The sequence below is a fragment of the Carlito syrichta genome, unplaced genomic scaffold (genome assembly GCF_000164805.1).
Source record: "Carlito syrichta isolate Samal-C Ts95f unplaced genomic scaffold, Tarsius_syrichta-2.0.1 Scaffold304553, whole genome shotgun sequence".
In the NCBI taxonomy this organism is placed as follows: domain Eukaryota; kingdom Metazoa; phylum Chordata; class Mammalia; order Primates; family Tarsiidae; genus Carlito; species Carlito syrichta.
This window is the reverse complement of record NW_007248649.1, coordinates 939,229-962,195: the sequence shown is the minus strand read 5'-3', so window position 1 is coordinate 962,195 and position 22,967 is coordinate 939,229. Positions and strand designations below refer to the sequence as shown.

At 36.1% G+C, this 22,967-nt stretch overlaps 1 protein-coding gene across 4 annotated transcripts in view; it reads left to right on the top strand.

The window, feature by feature from the left end:
• FBXW7 (F-box and WD repeat domain containing 7) overlaps positions 1–15,808 on the top strand; it is a 90,341-nt gene extending 74,533 nt beyond the window's left edge. For all 4 annotated transcript variants that reach the window (XM_021713439.1, XM_021713438.1, XM_021713440.1 and 1 more), the window contains 8 exons: positions 163–297; positions 3,626–3,749; positions 5,551–5,687; positions 6,444–6,557; positions 8,714–8,895; positions 10,823–11,048; positions 12,662–12,872; positions 13,917–15,808. In XM_021713439.1, the coding sequence (XP_021569114.1) occupies positions 163–297; positions 3,626–3,749; positions 5,551–5,687; positions 6,444–6,557; positions 8,714–8,895; positions 10,823–11,048; positions 12,662–12,872; positions 13,917–14,185 (1,398 nt within the window). In that variant the 3' untranslated portion in view covers positions 14,186–15,808. The remainder of the gene's footprint in view (positions 1–162; positions 298–3,625; positions 3,750–5,550; positions 5,688–6,443; positions 6,558–8,713; positions 8,896–10,822; positions 11,049–12,661; positions 12,873–13,916) is intronic.
• The last annotated feature ends 7,159 nt before the right edge of the window (positions 15,809–22,967 follow it).

Sequence of the window (22,967 nt, the reverse complement as noted above, 5' to 3'; positions counted from 1 at the left end):
ATTTCAATGCCTTCTGGAGAAAATATCACTATAAGCAGCCACTTTTTATACTGTTCTATCTACCTTGTTCAAATATGGTTGTATATGTATATGTGAGTTTTCTTTTATGAGCTTATAATTTGGGACATCTGTTAAAATAAAATTTCTGATTCTTCTTGATAGAGCTGGAGTGGACCAGAGAAATTGCTTGCTTTAGATGAACTGATTGATAGTTGTGAACCAACACAGGTAAAACATATGATGCAAGTGATAGAACCTCAGTTTCAGCGAGACTTTATTTCCTTGCTCCCTAAAGAGGTAAGTATTGTCGATTATATTTTTCACTGGGTGCTCGAATATATAACCCAACAGCTACCACCTTTAAACATTGCTATGCTAATTATGGTATTCGGTATTATCAGTTTAACACTCTTAATCAGTGGTAAAGTGGGCTATAAATTGATAAACTGCTATGACTTAATAATGTAATTGTCAGATTAAAGTATACTTATGGACTAAGTAACTTCTTTCCAGTACTTGAATAAGTCATACCTACAAGAGCAACTATTGAATTTCAATAATTTAATTATTTCTTTACCAAGATTTTTTCCCCAGGTTATTTGAAGCCCAACCTTTAGTTGTCTGAGTATGTTCATTATAATGGATTTTTAATAAAATTTTGACCTTACTAAAATAGCAGTACTTTTTCTCTTAATTTACTTTTAAAAATTTTGTTTGCATAATTACTTTAAAACACATAGAATTTCATATGTATATATTTTTTTACTAATCATCTTTTCTCTCTGCCTCATTATACACACAAGTAGATTTCCTTCTCATGCCAGTTACAGCCTTATAGCACTTCTTTAGGTATTTTTTATGGTCATTTTTTTTGTGTGTTTTTATGAAAGCTGGCACTGTTTTCTTTCATAGGTTAATTATAATGATATGGGCATTCTTAACTGTACAAATAGGCATAGTTTAGATGTAGTTCTTTTATTGATATTACAGACTTAATAGTTTGATTTTGTCAGCAAACAGAAAAAATATAATATTAAATAATGTGTCCCTATGATTTATATTTTCACAAATTATTATGTATATGCCATTAAGTATATGATAGCTAAGAAGACAATATAAAATACTGATAGACTATTGCCAGTGATCCTGAAACTTCACATTTGAACAGAAAAGGAATCAACTTTTTAGATAATCATGCTAAGTATCCTAATGGCATTAAAGATAGTCCCAATTGTAATTTCACATTGGATATGAGTAAATTAGTTTTCCATATTTAATATATAAAACTAAGCATAACTCTAGGGAAAAGCAAAGTAGAGAAAATCTCTTTTTTCTTTGGAGTGCTTTTTTAAAAATGACACGGGCCCAGAAAAAAAATTTTAGTTTTGCTAGCTCATTGTAAAACTGAGTCCTTTGCATAGATTTGGCTTATGAAAGTGACGTAAGCTTTTTGCTTCCAGAAGGGCATTAATAATAGGAAACCATTTTATAAGTATTTGACTGAAAGTGAATTTATTCACCTTTGATATATTCTTTATGGTTTTCTTATTGCTATCCTCCTCATTTTAGAGAGTGTCATTTTTGACAGCGGACTTTCTCGTAGTCTAATTTGTCCTCTTATTTGTAAAATTAGTGAGGTTTTGTTTTTGCTTTATTTGAATTTCCATGGTAACTTCTTAACATACAAAAGTGAGATTTAAAATCAGAAGAATATAAAAATATTTTGAAGACTCTAACTAAGCATAGATTATCAATAGCCGGAATAAATCCAATAAGGATTCTCCTGGATTAAGTGTTCATTTGAAGACTGAGGAAAAGAAAGTGAAGTTAAACAAGCAGATTAAACGAGAGCCCTGGCAGAGTGTGTCATCTATGTTTCCCTTTTGTTTTCAACTACTAGGAAACAGTTTTCTCTTTCAAAAAAATGCTTCATTCTCTATGTGGAGAAAATGACATGGATTTAGTCCTTTAAAAATTAACATTGTTTCCTCAGAGTCTAAATAATACTATTTAAAACATTGTTGCCTTTATGTCAGGAAGTGGACTTATTTTTCTCATAATTCCTTTGAGCAGATCTCAGAGTTCTTTACCAACATTTACTTATTAATCTCAGAAAGCTTGACAAAATAAATCTCATGAATCTCACATGATAAGTAGCATGATCCCATTTTATAGGGTAAATGCCAGGAAAATCTAGATGATCTAGAACAAAACCTGAAATTCTTAATATAAAATTAGCCAACATTTCCTTTGTTCTTTTTTTAAAGTGTTTTCCTCCACTGAAATACAGCAATTCTGGGAAAATATTGACTATCTTTTAAGTATAATGTAGTGATTTTCTATATAAGTTATAGAGAAAAATTAAAAATTGCAGTTCTCACTGAAATTGCTAAATTGAGCAAAGGAAAGGTAATTATATCCAAAGTAGGTTTTCAATTTAAGAGCTTCTCTTTGGTAGAGATAGTCCTTAGGAAGAATTACTAATGTGAATTTTACCTTTAAACCAAATGATAAGAAAACTACATTAGCTAGACCGTTTGACTGGGCTACAAGAAACCTGTAACTTCCTACTGTACATAGTTACTGTAGAGAGGTAGTTCAGCACAGTGCCTACTGTATGCTCCCCACGAGGAGGCTGTCTTCATCAGTTCTTACTGCTGTAACAAAGGGCCATAGACTGGGTGGCCTGTAAACAACAGGAATTTATTTCTCATAGTACTGGAGGCTCAGAAATTTAGATCTGAATTCTAGACTTATGTCTTATCACTGTGTCCTTACATGCTGTGGCAGAAAGAGAGCAAGAGAGTTCTCTGGGGGGTCCCTCTTATAAGTGCACTAATCCCATTCATGAGGGCTGTACCCTCATGACCTAATTGTTTCCCACATTGAAAAAAAAAATCTGATGGTTTGCAAGTATTGTAAACAAAATTTTTAAATCAGTGATATACTAAAAAGCTAGCTCAAATATACATCTTTGTGTGGCCCATTGAGAAAGACCTCACAAGCAATGTAAAGTAATTAGAACCCAATTAGTTTTTTGTCTATGGCACGATTTAATAATTGTCCCCCTTTGTCATTTACAGTCAGGGGTGTAAATGTTTCAGAAGTTCATTATGATAATAAACACTTTGATGTGATGAAGACTGTTAGTTATGATATCTATCTGTCTGCAATGATCTGAAGTTATACCACACAGAATGTATAGAAATCTCATTTCCGGTCAGCCAGGCTGTCAGGCAGATATTTAGGTCCTATCTTCAGTGAATTTATATTGTTGTTGGGAGAGAAAACAAATGTAAATGACTAATAAAATAAAAAATAATTTGAGTTCTTGAGTTTCAGTTCACAGAGAAAAGGCGAGAGCAGAAACAAAGAGAATTAATAAATCTTTCTTAAAGACATAAAGAGTTAGTGGAGTTCATAACAACCAATGAGGTGTGTGGGCTTTTTTTTTTTCCTTCCTGGTGTATATTAGTTAAGATTGAAGGTACTTCCTTTCATAATCTTAGGAGTTAGATTGTAGAATTATGTTTTCTCTAAGTGTTTCATCCTATGGAGAATAAGTAACTTATTATTTCTATTTTTTTAAATATATGGGTATTATACTATGCGTTGTTTTTCTTAGCTGGCACTCTATGTGCTTTCATTCCTGGAACCCAAAGACCTGCTACAAGCAGCTCAGACATGTCGCTACTGGAGAATTTTGGCTGAAGATAACCTTCTCTGGAGAGAGAAATGCAAAGAAGAGGGTAAGGTACAAAATTTCATACAGAATCTGTTGGTATTTTGAAAAAGCAAAGTAATTCTGAAAACAAGTAGAAAAAATAAAAATAATAAGGTTTATGTGCAGGTTACATAAGGTACCGAATAAATGAGAAAAGGGTGCCTATCAAAGAGCAGGTCTTATGTATATTCATCTACTTTCCACACATTCAAATGAGTCAAAGCTTGCAGCTAACCCCTTTAATAAGCACTGTAACCAATGGCAAATATATATTTTGCTTCATAGTCACTAGTAGAATTAATAAATAATGAAAAAGTACAGCCATGGACAATTTAAAGGAAACACAAAAATTATATTATCAGTTAAACAACCATATATTCAGTATTTAATGCATTCCTTCCAAAAATATTTATTGAACACCTGCTATAAGCTAGACATTCTTAAATGCTGGGGATATAACAGTGAACTGCCATTTTATTTCTGTCGTAGAGCTATGTTCTCAAAACCTGTTTTTGTTTGTTTTGTTTTATTTTGTTTTCCCCTTTCGTAGTAGAGTATCATCCATGATAATTAAAGGGAGGACTTTTTTTTTCCAGCAGGCATCCAGAAAAATAATATATAAAAATATGATTTACCTTGAAGCAAAATTTTTTAGAAACAATCATAGAACATGATATAGGTACACTGTACATGATCCTCCCCTTCATGGTGGTTATAGTCCAGTTAGGAGCACTGATGGTTAGTCCAGGTTAATAAAACTTTGAGGTAAAGATATAGGGTATGTGGTTTCTAATCCTGCACTTGCTCTGTCTGGGGCTTGGATTAATCAGTGAAATCTTCCTTCTCGAGTATTTATATACAAAAGTGGGATTAATCAACTCTGTTTCACCTTTTCTCATAGAATCATTTTTTAAATTACTTATTAAAATGTGTGGTAATTTATGTGTGAAGTTTATCATTTTAACCTTTTTAAGTTCAGTGACATTAATGCACATTGCATATTGTTATACAACTGTCACCACCATCCATTTTCAGAACTTCATCTTCTCCAGCTTAAACTCCATACCAGTTGTTAAAACTCCCCATTCCTCGTCTTCCCAGCCTCTGGCAATTACTCTCTTACTTTCTTTCTCTATGAATTTGACTACTCTAAGTACTTCAAAACAAGTGGGATCATACAACATCCGTCCTTTAGTAATCATCTTATTTCACTTAGCATGTCTTCAAGGTTCAACCATGTCATAACGTTGTGTCAGAATTTTCTTCCTTTTTAAGCTTGAATGGTAATATTCCAGTGTGTGTGTATACAGATATACACGTTTTGTATATCCATTCTTCTGTTGGGAGACACTTGGATCACTCCCATTTTTTGGCTTCTACCTTTTGACTGTTGTAAATAGTGCTGCTGTGAACATGGGTGTACAGATATCTGAGTCTGTGCTTTTAATTATTTTGAATATGTATCTAGAAGTGAAATTGCTAGATCATAGATCATATGTTAATTCTTGGTTTAATTTTTCTGAGAAATCGCCATACTATTTTCCACAGCAGCTGTGCCATTTACACAAGCATTCCAATTTTTGTACATCCTTGCTTTAACATCTTAGAATCATTTTGAGAAAGAAATGAAATTGTAAATATGAAAATAAACCATATAGCATGCAAACTTTACATGATTGTTACATACTTGATAATAGTATTAGAAATTGGACAATGTTCTGCATTTCAGTGGTTTTGAGCATGAAGGAAAATGAGATACATTATAAAATGTGTAATTTTTATTATCAGTGAAGGCATGTATACTCTTGAACTCTTTAACACTTTAGGGATTGATGAACCATTGCACATCAAGAGAAGAAAAGTAATAAAACCAGGTTTCATACACAGTCCATGGAAAAGTGCATACATCCGACAGCACAGAATTGATACTAACTGGAGGCGAGGAGAACTCAAGTCTCCTAAGGTAACTGAACTCTGCACAGTGTCATAGAAACCATTAATTGGTGTTGATACCTACTGCACAGTTTCCCTTCTTAGCAAGCTGTGTAATATGACAGTTGTCTTCTGTAGAAAGAAAACTATGTGTTTAAAAATAACTGAAAGTATAACTGACAATATTATTTTATTGCTCATTTCTCTAATCTGACAACTAATTGTACTTGGGTAAAAAGATGAGTTGAATTAAATACCTTTCTATCTTATATAAATGAAAATCTCAGAATATCCTGTTGAATTTAATTGTGTCATACACATTCTGCCTAAGAATTTGTCTTCTCTGATCAACATAGTCCAAAGATGGTTTTTTTTTAGTTGTGCTCATGTTTGGTTTTGGTGGCTTTTGTGTATTTTATTTTTATAAATTGAAACCTAATTCTTGTTTTCTATTTTATAACATTTTAAGTACATAAAGAATGGTAATAATGCTTGAAATTACTGGATATATTTTTACAATTGGAAAAATCCAAGTTTGGGAAACATTATATGTATACATTATGACAGATTTTTTGTTCGTTTTAAATTGGAAAAACTGGTAATTGTTACTCTTGTCTTTCAAGTTAGTGCTTTTTTGTTTTATGTGTCAAAACTGCAAAAATTAGAGGCTTAATTCTAGAAATAGACTACAGATTACTGTTCCTGTTTATGACTTTATTTTTCTCTTTACCAGTATTTTTAAGATCATAATTTAATACAATTTCTAATCTATATGTCTGTCTTATAGGTGCTGAAAGGGCACGATGATCATGTGATCACATGCTTACAGTTTTGTGGTAACCGAATAGTTAGTGGTTCTGATGACAACACTTTAAAAGTCTGGTCAGCTGTCACCGGCAAAGTAAGTTTACTTCTTACACTTCACAAAGTCACCATTTTGTGTGTTTCTTTGCATACATCAGCCAGTAAAAGGAAAACCAAGATTCATTTTTGATCCTCACTTACTTGGAGAGCAAATATTAGAGCTTGTAACTTAGCTTTTTTCCCCCATGTTTATGAAAGTCACCTTAGTATAATGATAATATTGCTTCTCTTGATATGGCTGTCATTAATTTTTTTTCATTTAAATGGTTTGTCTATCTTTGTGACTTACATATTTTAAGATTTTTCAGATGTGCTTTGTATTTTTATTGGCTTAATTTTTTCCACCTTTATTATACCTCATTTAAGTTATACCTCATTACTTTTTAATGTTTTTCAAAAGTATGATTGAATGATATTTACTTTTTCTTATAAACTGCTTTGTTGGTAAGCTACCTATAGTTTAGAAGTTAAATAAATCATATTAATTTAGAGTTATCTTAAACCCTTGTGAGATGGAAGTTAATTAAAGAGTGGGTATTTAAATATGTTTGAAGAAAAAAGTCATTCAAGCAATCAACTTGACTACGTTCAATATTTTACCTTAATGATTCTTTAGTAAATATTTATTTTTATTAGTTTAATGGAAAATATTTTCATGAATTAAGTAATTGGCCACCTTAAAATAACAGATTGAGAGTTTTTAAAAAATTCATGTCTTTTAAAATGTCTTTTACTATATTGCTTCTTGGGTAAAAATCTTCTAAGTATTCCAAGTCAGATGTTAAAATTTTTTTAAAGCAGCTTCATTTTTCCATAGTGCAATATTAGATTTGGATTTATTTCAAGGTTTTAATGTCTGTCTTTACTTGTCTAGAAGTAGTTTGGCTGGCTCCTAACTACTGCCTTGGGGCAAATTCAGATGAAACGTGGTATGTAGCCACACCCAAAACTGTTGGCGACCTTTCATTGAATTTATTCCCATGGAAGAAACCAAGTTGCAATTTTAGTGTATTTATCAATGAGGCTGAGCTGGAGCTATCATATTTGCTTTCATATCACATGTTTCCTTTTTATCATATATATGTTTTATTTCATATGTTTGCTTTCTGCATACTTGTTCCTCAGTTGTATGTGTTTAATTATGTGTGTTTATGTAAAATATACAAGGGGGAACCCCCCTAAAAAAACAGAATTATGTTTTGGAGGACAGACCCCTTGTAGTACAGGCTTCTCCTACTAGGTACGTGTTCTAGGAACCCATCAGCATCAGTTTACTAAATGGTTTTGTTGTGAGAGGCTGAGTTTTTTGGGGAGATTCTTTAAGCGCGCACACATTTGACCATTTCATGATGGGTGACTTACGAGCACATCTGCCCACAGCATGTTTATGACCCAGTGCCCCACCCTCCCTATTCACCCAGTCCCACTCTGAGTGACTTTTTTGGTGACGGAAAAAGTCCTCAAAGGGAAACGTTTTGCCCATGTAGAAAAGGTGAAACAAAAGGCAGCAGAGGTGCTAAAAAGGCATCAAAATTGATGCATTCCAAAACTGTTTTTAGCAGTGGAAAAAGCATCTTGATAGGTGCATTGTATCTAACAGAGTGCTTTGAAGGTAACTGAAGTTTAAACCTGTAAGGATAAATACACAGTTTTTTATAAAAATAAATTGTGAGCCAGACTCGGTGGCTCAGCCTGTAGTCCTGCGCTTTGGGAGGCTGAGGTGAGTGGATTGCCTGAGCCCGCAGGTTCGAGACCCGCCTGGGCAACTTGGCGAGACCTCATCTCTACAATAAATCCAAAAAAAAATTAGCCGGGCATGGTAGTGCGTGCCTGTAGTTCCAGCTACTTGGAAGGCTGAGGCGGAGCCCAGCAGGTCGAGGCTGCGGTGACCGGGAGCAGCCACTGCACTCCAGTCTGGGTGACAGAGTGAGACTCCAACTCAAAAAAATAAAAAATAAATAAAAATAAAATAAATTGGGTCTTTTGGGTCCCCCTTGCATAATGTTACTAAATAAACAAAGCAATAAACAGTGATGGGATCATGATATACTGATTTGTAAAGAATATTTTCTGATGGAACAAACAGCCAAATTAAATAAATAACTTTATTCCAAATGTTAATGAGCTATTAAAATGTTATTTCAATCGCTTTTCTTTTCTACCCAAGAGTAATCATCTTAAGTGTTTTTCCAGTGTCTGAGAACATTAGTGGGACATACAGGTGGAGTGTGGTCATCACAGATGAGAGACAATATCATCATTAGTGGATCTACAGATCGGACTCTCAAAGTGTGGAATGCAGAGACTGGAGAATGTATACACACCTTATATGGGCATACTTCCACTGTGCGTTGTATGCATCTTCATGAGAAAAGGTAAGAGAAAATCCTTTCAAACCTCTTCCTCTGTTGCTTGTGAATTTGGGTTCTTTCTGTGTAGAGTTACTTAGATAGTGACAGTGTGCTGTTAATTAGGCTTTAATTATTAGGCTTCAGATGTTTCTACTCTAGGAAAGCTATAGAGTGTTGGCTTAAAATTAAGGGTTGTCTTTAAATTTTCTCCTTCATTTGATAGTGTTGTGTGTGGGCTTCTTCCTTGAAACTCTTCACTCCCTAATTTTTTTTATTGTTCTATATCTTTGATGACTCATCATTCTCAAGCAAAAATAATTTTATCTGTTCTTAATATTTATATTTCTGTAAGTAGGACAAAGTCAGGCTTGAAGCCTCTGAGTCTTTTAACTTACTTACCCATCTTGCCCCATTCCATCATATCCTCTAAGTCTAGGCAAAAACTGATGCTTGTGGGTTTTAATTTATTCTCTTATTCTGAACAATTGCTGTAGCCTTCAGACTTGGTCTTCTTGCCTTTTACAAAGCTGACATAGCCCACTTCTATAATTATTACAGTATCACTGCCCTGTTCTTTCTTTGGGAGCCTACTGTTGACTACTGAATTAAGGAAGATACCCTCAGTCCAGTTTTCAAAATGGTTTCAGCCAAATGGACTGCTTGCCCTTTTCTTCTCCGTGCCTTTGATGTTGCTTTTATCTCTTTCTGTGTAGCCCTCCTGTTAAAACCTTTCCTTTCTATTGGCATGTCTTCATTGTACCCCTGTAAAACAAATGTGATTTATACTTCATTTGTCAAAAGAGTCCTCTTTGAAAGGTCCTAACAGTGAATCCATTGCAGTCTTTATCTTTAATTCTGTCCATAACTACTTCTTTATTAAGAACTGTTACATTAAGCAGATTTCGCAAGTAGATCTGTAATTTGTGAAAAAGAGTACCTTTTCATTTGTCATTTGAATCTACTGTGACAGTGTGCTGCATTGTTAAAATTTGGGGGATGGATGTCAAGAGACCTTGCATTTCAGTTTCCATTATGTTTTGATTTGAATATCTCAATTCTTCAGTTTTCTACATTTTCAAATTTTGAGACTGTGGCATCTCTACCTCTTAGGAATGGGATACATGAGTGTTCAGCTCTGTTTTATAATCCGAAGATGGTTACTGTATTTGTATCACTCTGGTTTTCAGAAGAGTATAGCTTTAATAATGTTGAACCACATTTTTAAGGGATTTTCGTTACTTTTATAGTGTATGTGTCTTTTTAAATTTGTATATCTTTATATACTTATAGCCTTTTGAATATTTATAAATGTAATCATTATAAGCATAAGCAGCAGCCTTTGTTTGAAAACGTGTCTAAAACTGATTGGTTTTACCAGAATATTTAGTATAAAGCATATATCCATAGCTGTTTACATTTCAAATTCTGATGTTTTGTTGAATAACCTTTACTGAATTTTTTAACCTAGTCACAAGAGGGTATGTATGTGTTCATAATTGAAATGTTGGAAAATGACAAAGAGCATAAAGAATTTAAATTGTTTAAACTACTATCACCTAGAGTTCCCCCACTAACGTTTTATACATGTCCACATTACCTTTTAACTTCTGAAATTAAGATTTTATTGTATGTATTTAGAGCCAATTTTTTTTCCTTCGATACAGTATACAGTACAGTAGTTTTCAAACATTGTCCTACAGAACCTTAAGGTGCTGAAACTAAGGTTCAGATGAGTAAGGGAACAAAACAAGCAGAATGCTAGGCTTCTCACCTTTTCATTCAAATCAGGCTAACTTAGTATTATATGTTTATATATCAAGGTTTTACACAGGAGTTCTGTTGAAAATAGTCATTTCTGCATAAGAAAAATAAGAGTTTTTAAAAACATCTGCCATGTTTTCTCATATTATTAAAAGTTCTAATACCTTTTTTTTCTGTTTCTCCCTTACAGAGTTGTTAGCGGTTCTCGAGATGCCACTCTTAGGGTTTGGGATATTGAGACAGGCCAGTGTTTACATGTTTTGATGGGTCACGTGGCAGCAGTCCGCTGTGTTCAATATGATGGCAGGAGGGTTGTTAGTGGAGCATATGATTTTATGGTGAAGGTGTGGGATCCAGAGACTGAGACCTGTCTACACACGTTGCAGGGGCATACTAATAGAGTTTATTCATTACAGGTAAGAGGTCTTATCTCTCCCATCCCTTAGATGCTCTACTGGTGATTCATATGGTTGTTTTACTCAGATAATTACTATCAAATTGCTAACCCAATACAGTCCAAAAAAGATGAATCAGATTCTCCTGCTCTTTACATATACTTTAAAATTGACATGAAGACAGTTTCAATTTCTAAATTATTTTAATGGTTTCAAATTTCTTTGATTTATTTCCCCTCTGAAATATAAATATTTGTCTTACAACCTGACATTTTGGGGCTCTAAGTTTTGCTATATTAATTAATGGCTAGATAGTCTCGTAGGAGAATGACCTGGATTTTAATAAACTCCTTAGCAGAGGATTAATTTGGCCAAAAGCTGCCCCTTTGCCTTGATAGCTAAAAGTTGATGGACCATGTAATTTTGATTCCATCCTCATTCAAAGTGCAAGTAGATCCTTTCTGCATGAAGCTGCTCCACTGCCCCGGGCCACTGATTTGTAGCTATAAAGATGTACATTTGACGAAGCTGATTATTTTTTTGTTTGCATTTGAACCTGATATCCTTGAATAGGTTGTCATATTTTGAAATCATTATCTAGATTAATGGAAAGTCTAGAAAATGGATCTTGTTTTGTTTCCTGAAAGGCAGCATTTTCAATTTTAAACTATTTTCTATTGCTTACATAATTTATTTACCAGTTATTGCCTATTAATAATCAGCAAATTGGTACATAATCCCGTACTGACAATTCTGCTCTTAGAGTATTTGTTATTTAATTGATGGGATATTGTCTTTGTCATGAAATATTGACAGTATGATAAAGATGTTTGTTAAATTAGAAAAGGTGATGATTTGGAGGAGAGAGAATTGTCTGCTACTGTTTTTATGTTTTATGATATGGTCAGAACCTTAATGAATACAATATTCTCATTTAAATAAACCATTTGAGAAAAGAGGTAGCCACATTATATCTCGAGAATTGATATATATTTATTAGCTTTTGGTGTAGCTGGGAAGCTGGAGAAGAGGTACTGTATAATTTGCTTTTGTTATCAAAATGCCATCTCTTCTAATTCCAGATATAATTATCTTTTGACACATTCCTAATTAGCATTAGGTTCTTAGCAATGAAACTTTTACTTTATGTATAGGTTTAATGGAACTTGCTTATGAACATCATGAAAGGTGTCTCTAGCCCTTTCCATGCCTTAGGTACTGATAAACAGCCCTCTATCACAAGCTTTGTCATCAGCTTCAACTTCCTACTGGGAAGTCTAACTCAGATGGCAGTTCTTACCGGATTACCCATGGTGTATAGCTAAGTGGGGTGAGATGATCTGTAAATATTGTTTTGTTCATTTTAGGTGCCTTGTTTTCTTTTTAACTTGATTCTGCATCTAGTTTGAAGCTACTGGGCATAAAACTTAGCGTTTCTGATAGCAGTGTCTGAGAACATGCACTATGGGGTTGTTTGATGACGTGCACTTTATCCGAGTTGCCACTTTATCCTAGTACCTCATTTTGTCCCTGGCATTACCTGTTTCCCATGCTCTCCCCCTTCCTCTATTAAGGTCAATAGTTGATATGAAGAGAATTCATACTTCTGTTCTAATAAACTGTATCTGTTTTAGTTTGATGGTATCCACGTGGTGAGTGGATCTCTTGATACATCAATCCGAGTTTGGGATGTGGAGACAGGGAATTGCATTCACACGCTGACAGGGCACCAGTCGTTAACAAGTGGAATGGAGCTAAAAGACAATATTCTTGTCTCTGGGAATGCAGATTCTACAGTTAAAATCTGGGATATCAAAACAGGACAGTGTTTACAAACCTTGCAAGGTAAGTATTGGCTTCCCACCTTTAGCTGTATTCACTGAAAATGAGATTGTTACTCAGGAGAGAAGTAGGGAGCCTCAGGGCCACAACAAGCGTTTGCCTCATACAAAATGCTTATTCCAGATGAGATTATGAGCATTTCCACTGACTTGCAGAACTAGTCTGTTTTTGAGAAAAGGTTTTAAATTATGTTTTTAATATATAATATAGATTGTTTAATCACTTCCTGCAGGTTCAGTTGACTTTACCTAACCTTAAAGCAAGGTCTTAGCTTTATCACAGAAGCAGTGTACTCGTTATATTTTTTGAATGATCATTTAATTTGAATCTGCAGTCCAACTTTAAAGACTATCTTATTGAAAAAAACAAAAGCATCCCTGATAGAAAATTGCTTTAGTCTCCACTTAGATACCTGCTTTACTGGGATGGAAAGGAATAATAGTGTCCACTAAAATAGAGAAGGAAGCTTGTGAAGATCACTAATATTAGATAAGGTACAGCATTTTCATGATGGACTTTTTATTTATCATTTCTCTTAGAAAGTGTTTGGTTTTTTTTTTTCAGTGAGGCCACCTCGTAGGCAGCATTGCAACTTTTTACTCACTGGTTTTGTCCCTTCTTCAGAGTTTTGGAATAGTGTTCCCTCAGCTTTGAGTGGTCAGTTCAAAGTGGTGGGGTAGTAGACCTCTTAATACTCATTTGTCCATCAGCAGAATAGATGAAGTTGCACAGTCTACATCCTTGCCAAGGAACGCTCTTGTTCACACAGCCGGAAAATAAGTTTGCCTGGTAGCTAACCAAGCTTTCTGGAAGACAGAACTCTTGAACGTCAATGTTTCAGTTACAAATAGCTACCAGGTTTCTTACATCCATGCTGATCATAAAATACTCAGGACAAAGGTGTCTAAATATGTTTCATTTCACATTTTGCATTTATTATATGTAGAAGTCTCTTCTAACATAGAAGTCTACGAACTACTGTGTAACTAATCCATGGCCATTATTTCTAACCAGTAATTAAATTATTTTGGTTTTGGTTTTGCCTAGGTCCCAACAAGCATCAGAGTGCTGTGACCTGTTTACAGTTCAACAAGAACTTTGTAATTACCAGCTCAGATGATGGAACTGTAAAACTATGGGACTTGAAAACGGGTGAATTTATTCGAAACCTAGTTACATTGGAGAGTGGGGGGAGCGGGGGAGTTGTGTGGCGGATCAGAGCCTCGAACACAAAGCTGGTGTGTGCAGTTGGGAGTCGGAATGGAACTGAAGAAACCAAGCTGCTGGTGCTGGACTTTGATGTGGACATGAAGTGAAGAGCAGAAAAGATGAATTTGTCCAAATGTGTAGACGATATACTCCCTGCCCTTCCCCCTGCAAAAAAGAAAAAGAAAAGAAAAAGAAAAAAAATCCCTTGTTCTCAGTGGTGCAGGATGTTGGCTTGGGGCAACAAATTGAAAAGACCTACAGACTAAGAAGGAAAGAGGAAGAGATGGCAAACCGTAACTGACAAGAGAGGTGTCTGCTGTCTCATCACATCAAAGGCTTCACTTGACTGAGGACAGCTTTGCAAAATGAGACTTTCTAAATCAAACCAGGTGCAATTATTTCTTTATTTTCTTCTCCAGTGGTCATTGGGCAGTGTGAATGCTAAAACATCATTACAGATTCTGCTAGCCTGTTCTTTTGCCACTGACACCTAGAAAGGAGCTGCAATAACATCAAAAAAGTACTGGTTGACTTTCTAATTAGAGAGCATCTGCAACAAAATGTCATTTTTCTGGAGTGGAAAAGCTAAAAAAATTACTGTGAATTGTTTTTGTACAGTTATCATGAAAAGCTTTTTTCTTGTTTTTTTTTTTTTTGTTTGTTTTTGCCAACCATTGCCAATGTCAATCAATCACAGTATTAGCCTCTGTTAATCTATTTACTGTTGCTTCCATATACACTCTTCAAAGCATATGTTGCTCAAAGGTGGCAAGTTGTCCTGGGTTCTGTGAGTCCTGAGATGGATTTAATTCTTGATGCTGGTGCTAGAAGTAGGTCTTCAAATATGGGATTGTTGTCCCACCCCTGTACTGTACTCCCAGTGGCCAAACTTATTTATGCTGCTAAATGAAAGAAAGAAAAAAGCAAATTATTTTTTTTTATTTTTTTTCTGCTGTGACGTTTTAGTCCCAGACTGAATTCCAAATTTGCTCTAGTTTGGTTACGGAAAAAAAGACTTTTTGCCACTGAAACTTGAACCATCTGTGCCTCTAAGAGGCTGAGAATGGAAGAGTTTCAGATAATAAAGAGTGAAGTTTGCCTGCAAGTAAAGAATTGAGAGTGTGTGCAAAGCTTATTTTCTTTTATCTGGGCAAAAATTAAAACACATTCCTTGGAACAGAGCTATTACGGCCTGTTCTGTGGAGAAACTTTTCTTTTTGAGGGCTGTGGTGAATGGATGAACATACATCATAAAACTGACAAAATATTTTAAAAATATATAAAACACAAAATACAAATAAAGTTGCTGGTCAGTCTTAGTGTTTTACAGTATTTGGGAAAACAACTGTTACAGTTTTATTGCTCTGAGTAACTGACAAAGCAGAAACGATTCAGTTTTTGTAGTAAAGGTGTCACATGCAAACAGACATGAATGAAAAAGTCAAATGGTTTGCCTCATTCTCCAAGAGCCACAACTCAAGCTGAACTGTGAAAGTGGTTTAACACTGTATCCTAGGCGATCTTTTTTCCTCCTCCTGTTTATTTTTTTGTTTGTTTTATTTATAGTCTGATTTAAAACAATCAGATTCAAGTTGGTTAATTTTAGTTATGTAACAACCTGACATGATGGAGGAAAACAACCTTTAAAGGGATTGTGTCTATGGTTTGATTCACTTAGAAATTTTATTTTCTTATAACTTAAGTGCAATAAAATGTGTTTTTTCATGTTAGTATGCCTGTTTCTTCCACTGAAGTAATAATACTTCATTGTAAATATTTAGGATTTGCCTCTAACATTCAATACAGCAAAGTCTTGGCTTCTTAGCATTCCCTGCTGTTGGACATGGAAATCAATACTTCTAAGCCTGTTTTGTACAGCTAAGTAAGGATGATGTGATGCAAATGCAAATTGTGTTTATCTTCAAGACTCTACAGGCGGATGCTCCACCGAGCTCATCTCTGTACACTGCATTGGGGTATTTGAATATGAAGTTTGGTTCCCTCAAAGAGTCACAAAACTTATGTGATAATTACAACTGGAAATACTATAAATAATACACTCATTTTAGAATTTTGACCACATTTAAGTGCTTACCAGGAACTTTCTATTCATTGTCTCTCAAGCTCTCACCCTACCTGAGAAATAGGTACTATTGTCTCCTATTTTATTTTATTTTTTTATTTTTATTTTTATTTTTTTTTGAGTTGAAGTCTCACTGTCGCCCAGACTGGAGTGCAGTGGCCACTCCCGGCCACCACAGCCTTGACCTGCTGGGCTCTGGTGATCCTTCCGCCTCAGCCTTCCGGGTAGCCGGAATTACAGGCGTGCGCTACCACGCCCGGCTGATATTTTGATTTATTGGAGAGATGAGGTCTCGCCAAGTTGCCCAGGCGGGTCTCGAACCCGCGGGCTCAGGCAATCCACTCACCTCAGCCTCCCAAAGGCGCGGGATTACAGGCTAAGCCACCGAGCCCAGCTGTCTCCTATTTTAAAGAAGAGTAAAAAACTGCAGCTCAGACTGGTGAGAGAATTGTCAAATCAGGTAACTAGCAGAACACTGGCATTCAAACCCATGTTTCCAAAGACTAAATACTTGCTGTCCTTTAAGAAATTTTCACAGATAAAGCAAGGTTTGGGGAGGGTAGGAAAATATATCACTTTTCTGGTACTTTCAGAGTCTTCTGTAGTGATGTTGGCCAATAAATCTAGTATTTTTCAATATAAGGGAAAAAATAAAGTTCAGTCATTGAAACTATGCAGCTCTAAATATAATACCTCAAGTGGCAGGCCATATAAAATACATACACATAAATTTTTTTTTCCCTCCAAAAACCACAAATTAAGCTAAACTGTGAATGTGGTTTAACACTGTATCCTAGGTGATCTTTTTCTTCCTCCTGTTTATGGTTTTGTTTGTTTGTTTTATTTATAGTCTAATTTAAAACAATCAGATACAAGTTGGTTAATTTTAGTTATGTAACAATCTGCCATGATGGAGGAAAACAACCTTTAAAGGAATTGTGTCTATGGTTTGATTCACTCAAATTTTATTTTCTTAAGTGTAATAAAATGTGTTATTTCATGTTAGTACACCTGTATATGTACATATATATTACACATATATATTACATATGTACTGTATATACATACATGAATATATATGCTGCCAAATGAAAGAAAAATAATTTTTTTTGACTTTTCTGAAAAATCAAACTGCTTGATTTTTTTCATATTATATAAATGAGGCTTAGCTGTAATATAATTGAAGAAAAACCAACTTTTAGAACTTTATAGGATAAAATGTGTTCACAGGCTTTGCAGACAAATAGGCCTGTATTCCCATCACAGTTCTAATACTGTCTAGTTACTGGATCCTTTGTCACGTTTCCTCATCTTCTACAACGTAGAGGATATCTACCTCCCAAGGTCATCGTAAATTAGATTAAGTAAAATATTTTCAAGCCATAGCACGCTGATGGCACTTAGAACTCAGTAAATGTTAATTAGGATTAAAATGTTTTAAGTAAATAGACCCAGATAGTTATAACTTTCTATATTTGAGTCATGAATGTGTTTGCAACTCATTCGGGTTATGTAATAAAAATAGCATTGATACGCACTCAGCAATTTATATTCTGTTAAGTGGAGTCACCTAGACTCTCATCTGAGTCTTACAGAAGCCTTGTGAGATAGACTAATAGTGGGCACCTGGCAGTGGTTTTATAGATATTGTTCCTCAGTATCCCTGAGGGATTGGTTTCAGGACCTCCCCGGGGGTATTAACATCTATGGGTGGTCAAGTCCTTCACATAAGATGGCATAGTACTTGCATATAAACTACGCATATCCTCCTGTTTACTTGATATTATATCCAGATTCCTTAAAATACCTAATACGATGTAAATGCTATACAAACAGTTGTACTGTATTATACAGGGAATCATGACAGGAAAAACATGTACATGTTTAGTACAGACACAGCCATTCTTTTTTTTTTTCCCAGACATTTTTGATCCTTGGTTGAATCCATAGTTGTAGAACCCACAAATACAGAGAGCTGACTATATGCGGATGTTTATTAAATATTTTATGAATAAGGGAATAATCTTTATTACAGTGAATCTGTTCCCAAAAGGGAAAATGTTAGCCTCATTCTAAAGGAATTAAAGTATTATAATTGTAGTTAAAAAAAAAAAAAAAAAGTCACTAAGGGAACCCGATTTTGTGACCTCCTTAATGAAGAATTATACCACCTTATATAACTAAATTTTTGAATCCTCATACCAAATATAGGCACTCCCCATATTTAGATGTTACAGGTTCCTAAAGATCAAACATCGCCTCAAACTAAAGCTAAAATTAGAACACAAAAGTAACCCATAAAAGCCCATAGCAGGTGCTCAATAAGGATTTGGTGAATTGAGCAAAGGGAGCTGTCTCATTTTTTTATGGGATTTTTTTATAATTTTGACACTTTGAAACCCCCTTACTGAGATTCAATTACTGCAGCTTTTTGATTAATTTGCAATACCTCTTGCCTACCAAATGGTTAAGTAAATGTTTCAGCCTGCCTATTTAATTTCAAAACATTTAATTGATGTTTAGTTATTTGTAATATTAACTGTTTGAAGTCATTTTCCTTACCTCTTTTGAACCAGTCTGTTGTAAAGTCTTCTATTTCTCTGAATTGATTAGCAACTACAAAAGACCTCTGTACTTTTCTCCTCCCTGAAGCAAGATGGGGGTCAAGGGCAGCTTCCCAGATGCAGCTGAGCCCTAGCTTTCTGTACACTTTCCCTGAGACACCTGCTGCACACTATGAAACAGAGGTTCAGAGGTGAAGGAGAGAAGACCCCCTCAGAGGACCTGCCCACTGCCATCCACGCCCATAACGCCTTCTGTTCCATATTGAAACCAGAAGCATGAAGCTCTGTCACTTGGCACAGCAGAAATAGATTCACATTACATTTTGTTCGTATGTGTTCCCTCGGGGAGAAAAGGCAAGTTCTTGAAATATTTCTCTTCAACCAACAGCTCCCCTCAAACACAGCTTTATTCAGTTTCCTTCTGTTCGTCATCCTCCTCCCCTAGCAAAACCCAGGATTGTAACCTATACTCCCTCAGGTTCATCAGCCAATCAAGGATCTAGCCTTGTCCCTTACAGCAATTTCAGGAGAGCCTCCCATTTTGCAGAGCCATTTGCAATTCAACTCATAGTAAAAGTGGCTTCGTGTTGCTGTGAGTGAATTTCAATCAATGCTTCTGATGCAGGTGTTTCAATGTGCCCTATCTTAACTACATTTTTAAGATAAATTGTGTCTACACACACACACACACACACACACAAGAATATATTGGAAACTGGGAGTAAGCCACCAGTAAGTCGTCATGGTTTTCCCACAGGCCTGTCCTTTCTTCATGGATCAAGTAGAAGGAACAGGCCATAGAAAGAGAAGGGGTTGGTGGCCAAGAGAACACATCCTAATATTCCTTTCCATGGCAGATCAGTGGCCTGTGTCTGAAGAGAATGTTGTGTGTGTTCACATAATGTTCCTGGAGCCCTGTATTAAGCTACCATATGGTTACTTGAAAAGCTGGTGCACAATTTTTGATTCTGGCATTTTCTACTGCCTGGGAGATGGATATTAAGTTAGATCCAAAGTGGCCACACCCAGCTCCCTTTATTGGGAGTGCCTAATTATTGCTTTGAATTGCAAACAAACAGCAAGGTCTGGCGTTATTGACTAGCCAACATGTCTCATTATCCATTCGATTAATGCTAGTGATGCCCAAGTGAGTGAGGCTCTTGCCAATTTTGTCCCCCGCCACTCCTTTTCTTTCTAGGTGGATGAGACGAAAAAATATCAAAAGGTAATTTCAAAGGTTCTTCAGGGAAAGGAAAAGCACCAACAGCTGAAAGGACTCAGAATGCACCTTTCCCCGAAGTGTAAAGTATAAACAAATTCTAGATCCAGTTCCTCAGAAGACTTACTGCTGAGATGAAAGCCTGGCGACTTCCCAATTTGCTATTGGGTATAAAAATAGCAGAGTCTCTATTTCAGATGATCTGATTCTCCCCAGGATTCTTAAGGACAAGGAACCACTGAGTGAACATTTGATGTTTCTCTCTTTCCTTGGGAATATTTGTGGTGGCAAAACAGGTATGAAGGCTGTTGGGGTTTTGTTTTGCTTCAGCAGTCATGCTCTGCAAATAAACATTATTTTGAAATCACTTGTCAATCAAAGGTTCAAATACAATAGACCACAAAAATGCATTGCCAATTCACCCTTGTTCCTGGAGGTTCATGGATTATGAAAGAGACGTCAAACCACTACTCACCATAAGGTGAAGATTATTTGCAAGACGTTTTTTGGTTTTTTGGGTTTTTTTGGTAAGAGTCTCACTCTGTCACCCAGACTGGAGTGCAGCAGCACGATCACAGCCTCCACCTCCTGGACTGAGGCAATCCTTTCACCTTAGCCTCTTGAGTAGGTGGGACTACAGGCATGCACCACCATGCCTGGCTAATTGTTCTGATTTTTTATAGAGATGAGGCCTTGCTTTGTTTCCCAGACTGGTGTCAAACTCCTACCTTGGTCTCCCAAAGTGTTGGGGTTATAGGTATGAGACAACCATGCCCAGCCTGCAAGACCTTTAAACTAAGACTTCCTCAAATCCTTACACATTAATAAGAAATACACTAAGTCTTTCACTTTGAGGATGCTTTCCACTCCTTTAAAGAGAGTTTGAGTAGCTTAAATACATTCTTCAAGAAAACAGTGTGGCGTAGAGGTAAAGGGTAAAACCACATATCTCTGGTCAGAGTTGGATCTGGGTTTGGGGACCTGAAGCTTACAAACTTAAGAGCCCTCTTTAAAAAAAAAAAAAGGAAAAAAATAAAACCCTGCAAGAGTCGATCCAAAAGTAAAACATTTAGAATGAGAAAAATTATAACAAATTACTGGAGCTTGGGAAATGCCGATCCCTTCTACGATCTCTACAGGCAATTATTAGAATTGCTTATTAGAAATGAGGTTGCAAGCCGGGCTCGGTGGCTCAGCCTGTAATCCCGCTCCTTTGGGAGGCTGAGGTGAGTGGATTGCCTGAGCCCGCAGGTTCGAGACCCGCCTGGGCAGCGAGACCTCATCTCTACAATAAATCAAAAAATCAGCCGGGTGTGGTAGCGCATGCCTGTAATTCTGGTTGCTTGGAAGGCTGAGGCGGAAGGATCACCAGAGCCCAGCAGGTCGAGGCTGCGGTGGCGGGGAGCGGCCACTGCACTCCAGTCTGGGCGACAGAGTGAGACTCCAACTCAAAAAAAAAAAAAAAGAAAGAAACGAGGTTGCAGCGTGACTTCTCCTGCCTACCTGGAATGCTACAACTCCCAGTAACTCCTAGCTCTCACAGGGATCTATAAATGAGGGACTCAAGATGAGCATCATCATTTTCAAGGTAAATCCATGCCTGCCTCTTTCTCGACTTCAGTTCCCTCATCTATAAATGGAGTAATATTATAGAACTTTATGAGACATTGTGTGTCAAACACTTAGCACTGTGCCTAGCATGTAGTAAGTATTCATTAAAGGGTTGTAAGATAGGCACAGTGGCTCACACCTGTAATCCCAGCACTTTGTGAGACTGAGGCAGAAGGGTCACTTGAGGACCAGCATGGGCAACATAGTGAAACTCCCATTCCTACCAAAAATAATTTTTTAAGAGTTGTAGTTATTACTAGTAATTAAGTAAAGTAGCTAGCTGCCATCTTGTGCATTTATTAATACTTAGCAAGGTTCTAAGTTGTATTTTTAATTAAATTATTATTCATGTAATCATCTCAACTATCTCATGACATGCTGTTACAGACAATCCCATTTTATAGATAACACAGAGATGTCAGATTACTTGCTCAAGAACACACTGTTAAGGGGGAAAAAATTGGAAAAACTGAGATTTAAACCTGGACTTCGGGGCTCTGCAGCCCAAGTTCTTAACCACTGTGTTATATATACTGATTCACAACTACCTTGCAAATATGAGAATATTTAGTGTCTCATAGGCCATACCAGAAACTGATATCCTTAGCCTCAACCTGGAAGCCAAGATGAAGCCATTGAAGCAAGTAAAGGCCTGGATTTCAACTGGAGAGGCAGAACAAGTGTGTAATAGATTTCTAATATGGGTTGACTGTGAATCCCTTTTGCCAAGAGACAAGAGTGAGTTGCGGAAGAAGAAAGGTCCTACTCTAAGAGACCCTCATAGTGATGAGAACATAGAAAACATAGGTAAAAGTCTGTTACCAGATCATTCAGGAAAATATATGCTACTTCTGCAGAAGATGGATGCTTCTTTTTTAGGTTCTCCCTCTATCGCCCAGGCCGGAGTGCAGTGGCACAATCATGACTTACTGCAACCTCAACCTCCTGGCTTTGAGAAATTCTTCCACCTCAGCCTCCTGAGTAGCTGAGGCCACAGCCATGCACCATCGCACCCAGCTCATTTTTTAAATTTTTTGTAGTCATGAGGTTTCGTTATGTTACCCCGTCAGGTCTCAAACTCTTGGACTCAAGTCCTTCCACTTTAGCCTCTCAAAGTGCTGGGATGATAGGTGTGAGCCACTGTGCTCTGCTAGATACTTAAATTATATAAGAAATTTTAGATTTCCGGATTAAGATGGCTGACATGAGACAGAGTGACTTTCTCCTACAGAGTAAATCAAGATAGAGTGAGTTTCCTCAGCATCCAGAGAGGACCAGATCCAGCAGCTGGTCTCCAAAGAAGTGATAATAATCACTTCGAGTAAAGAAGAAAAACAAACCACTGATCTGGGCTGGAACTGATCAAGCTCTTCCCTGTACAACCACAGTCCACCACAGCCTCCAAACACTGT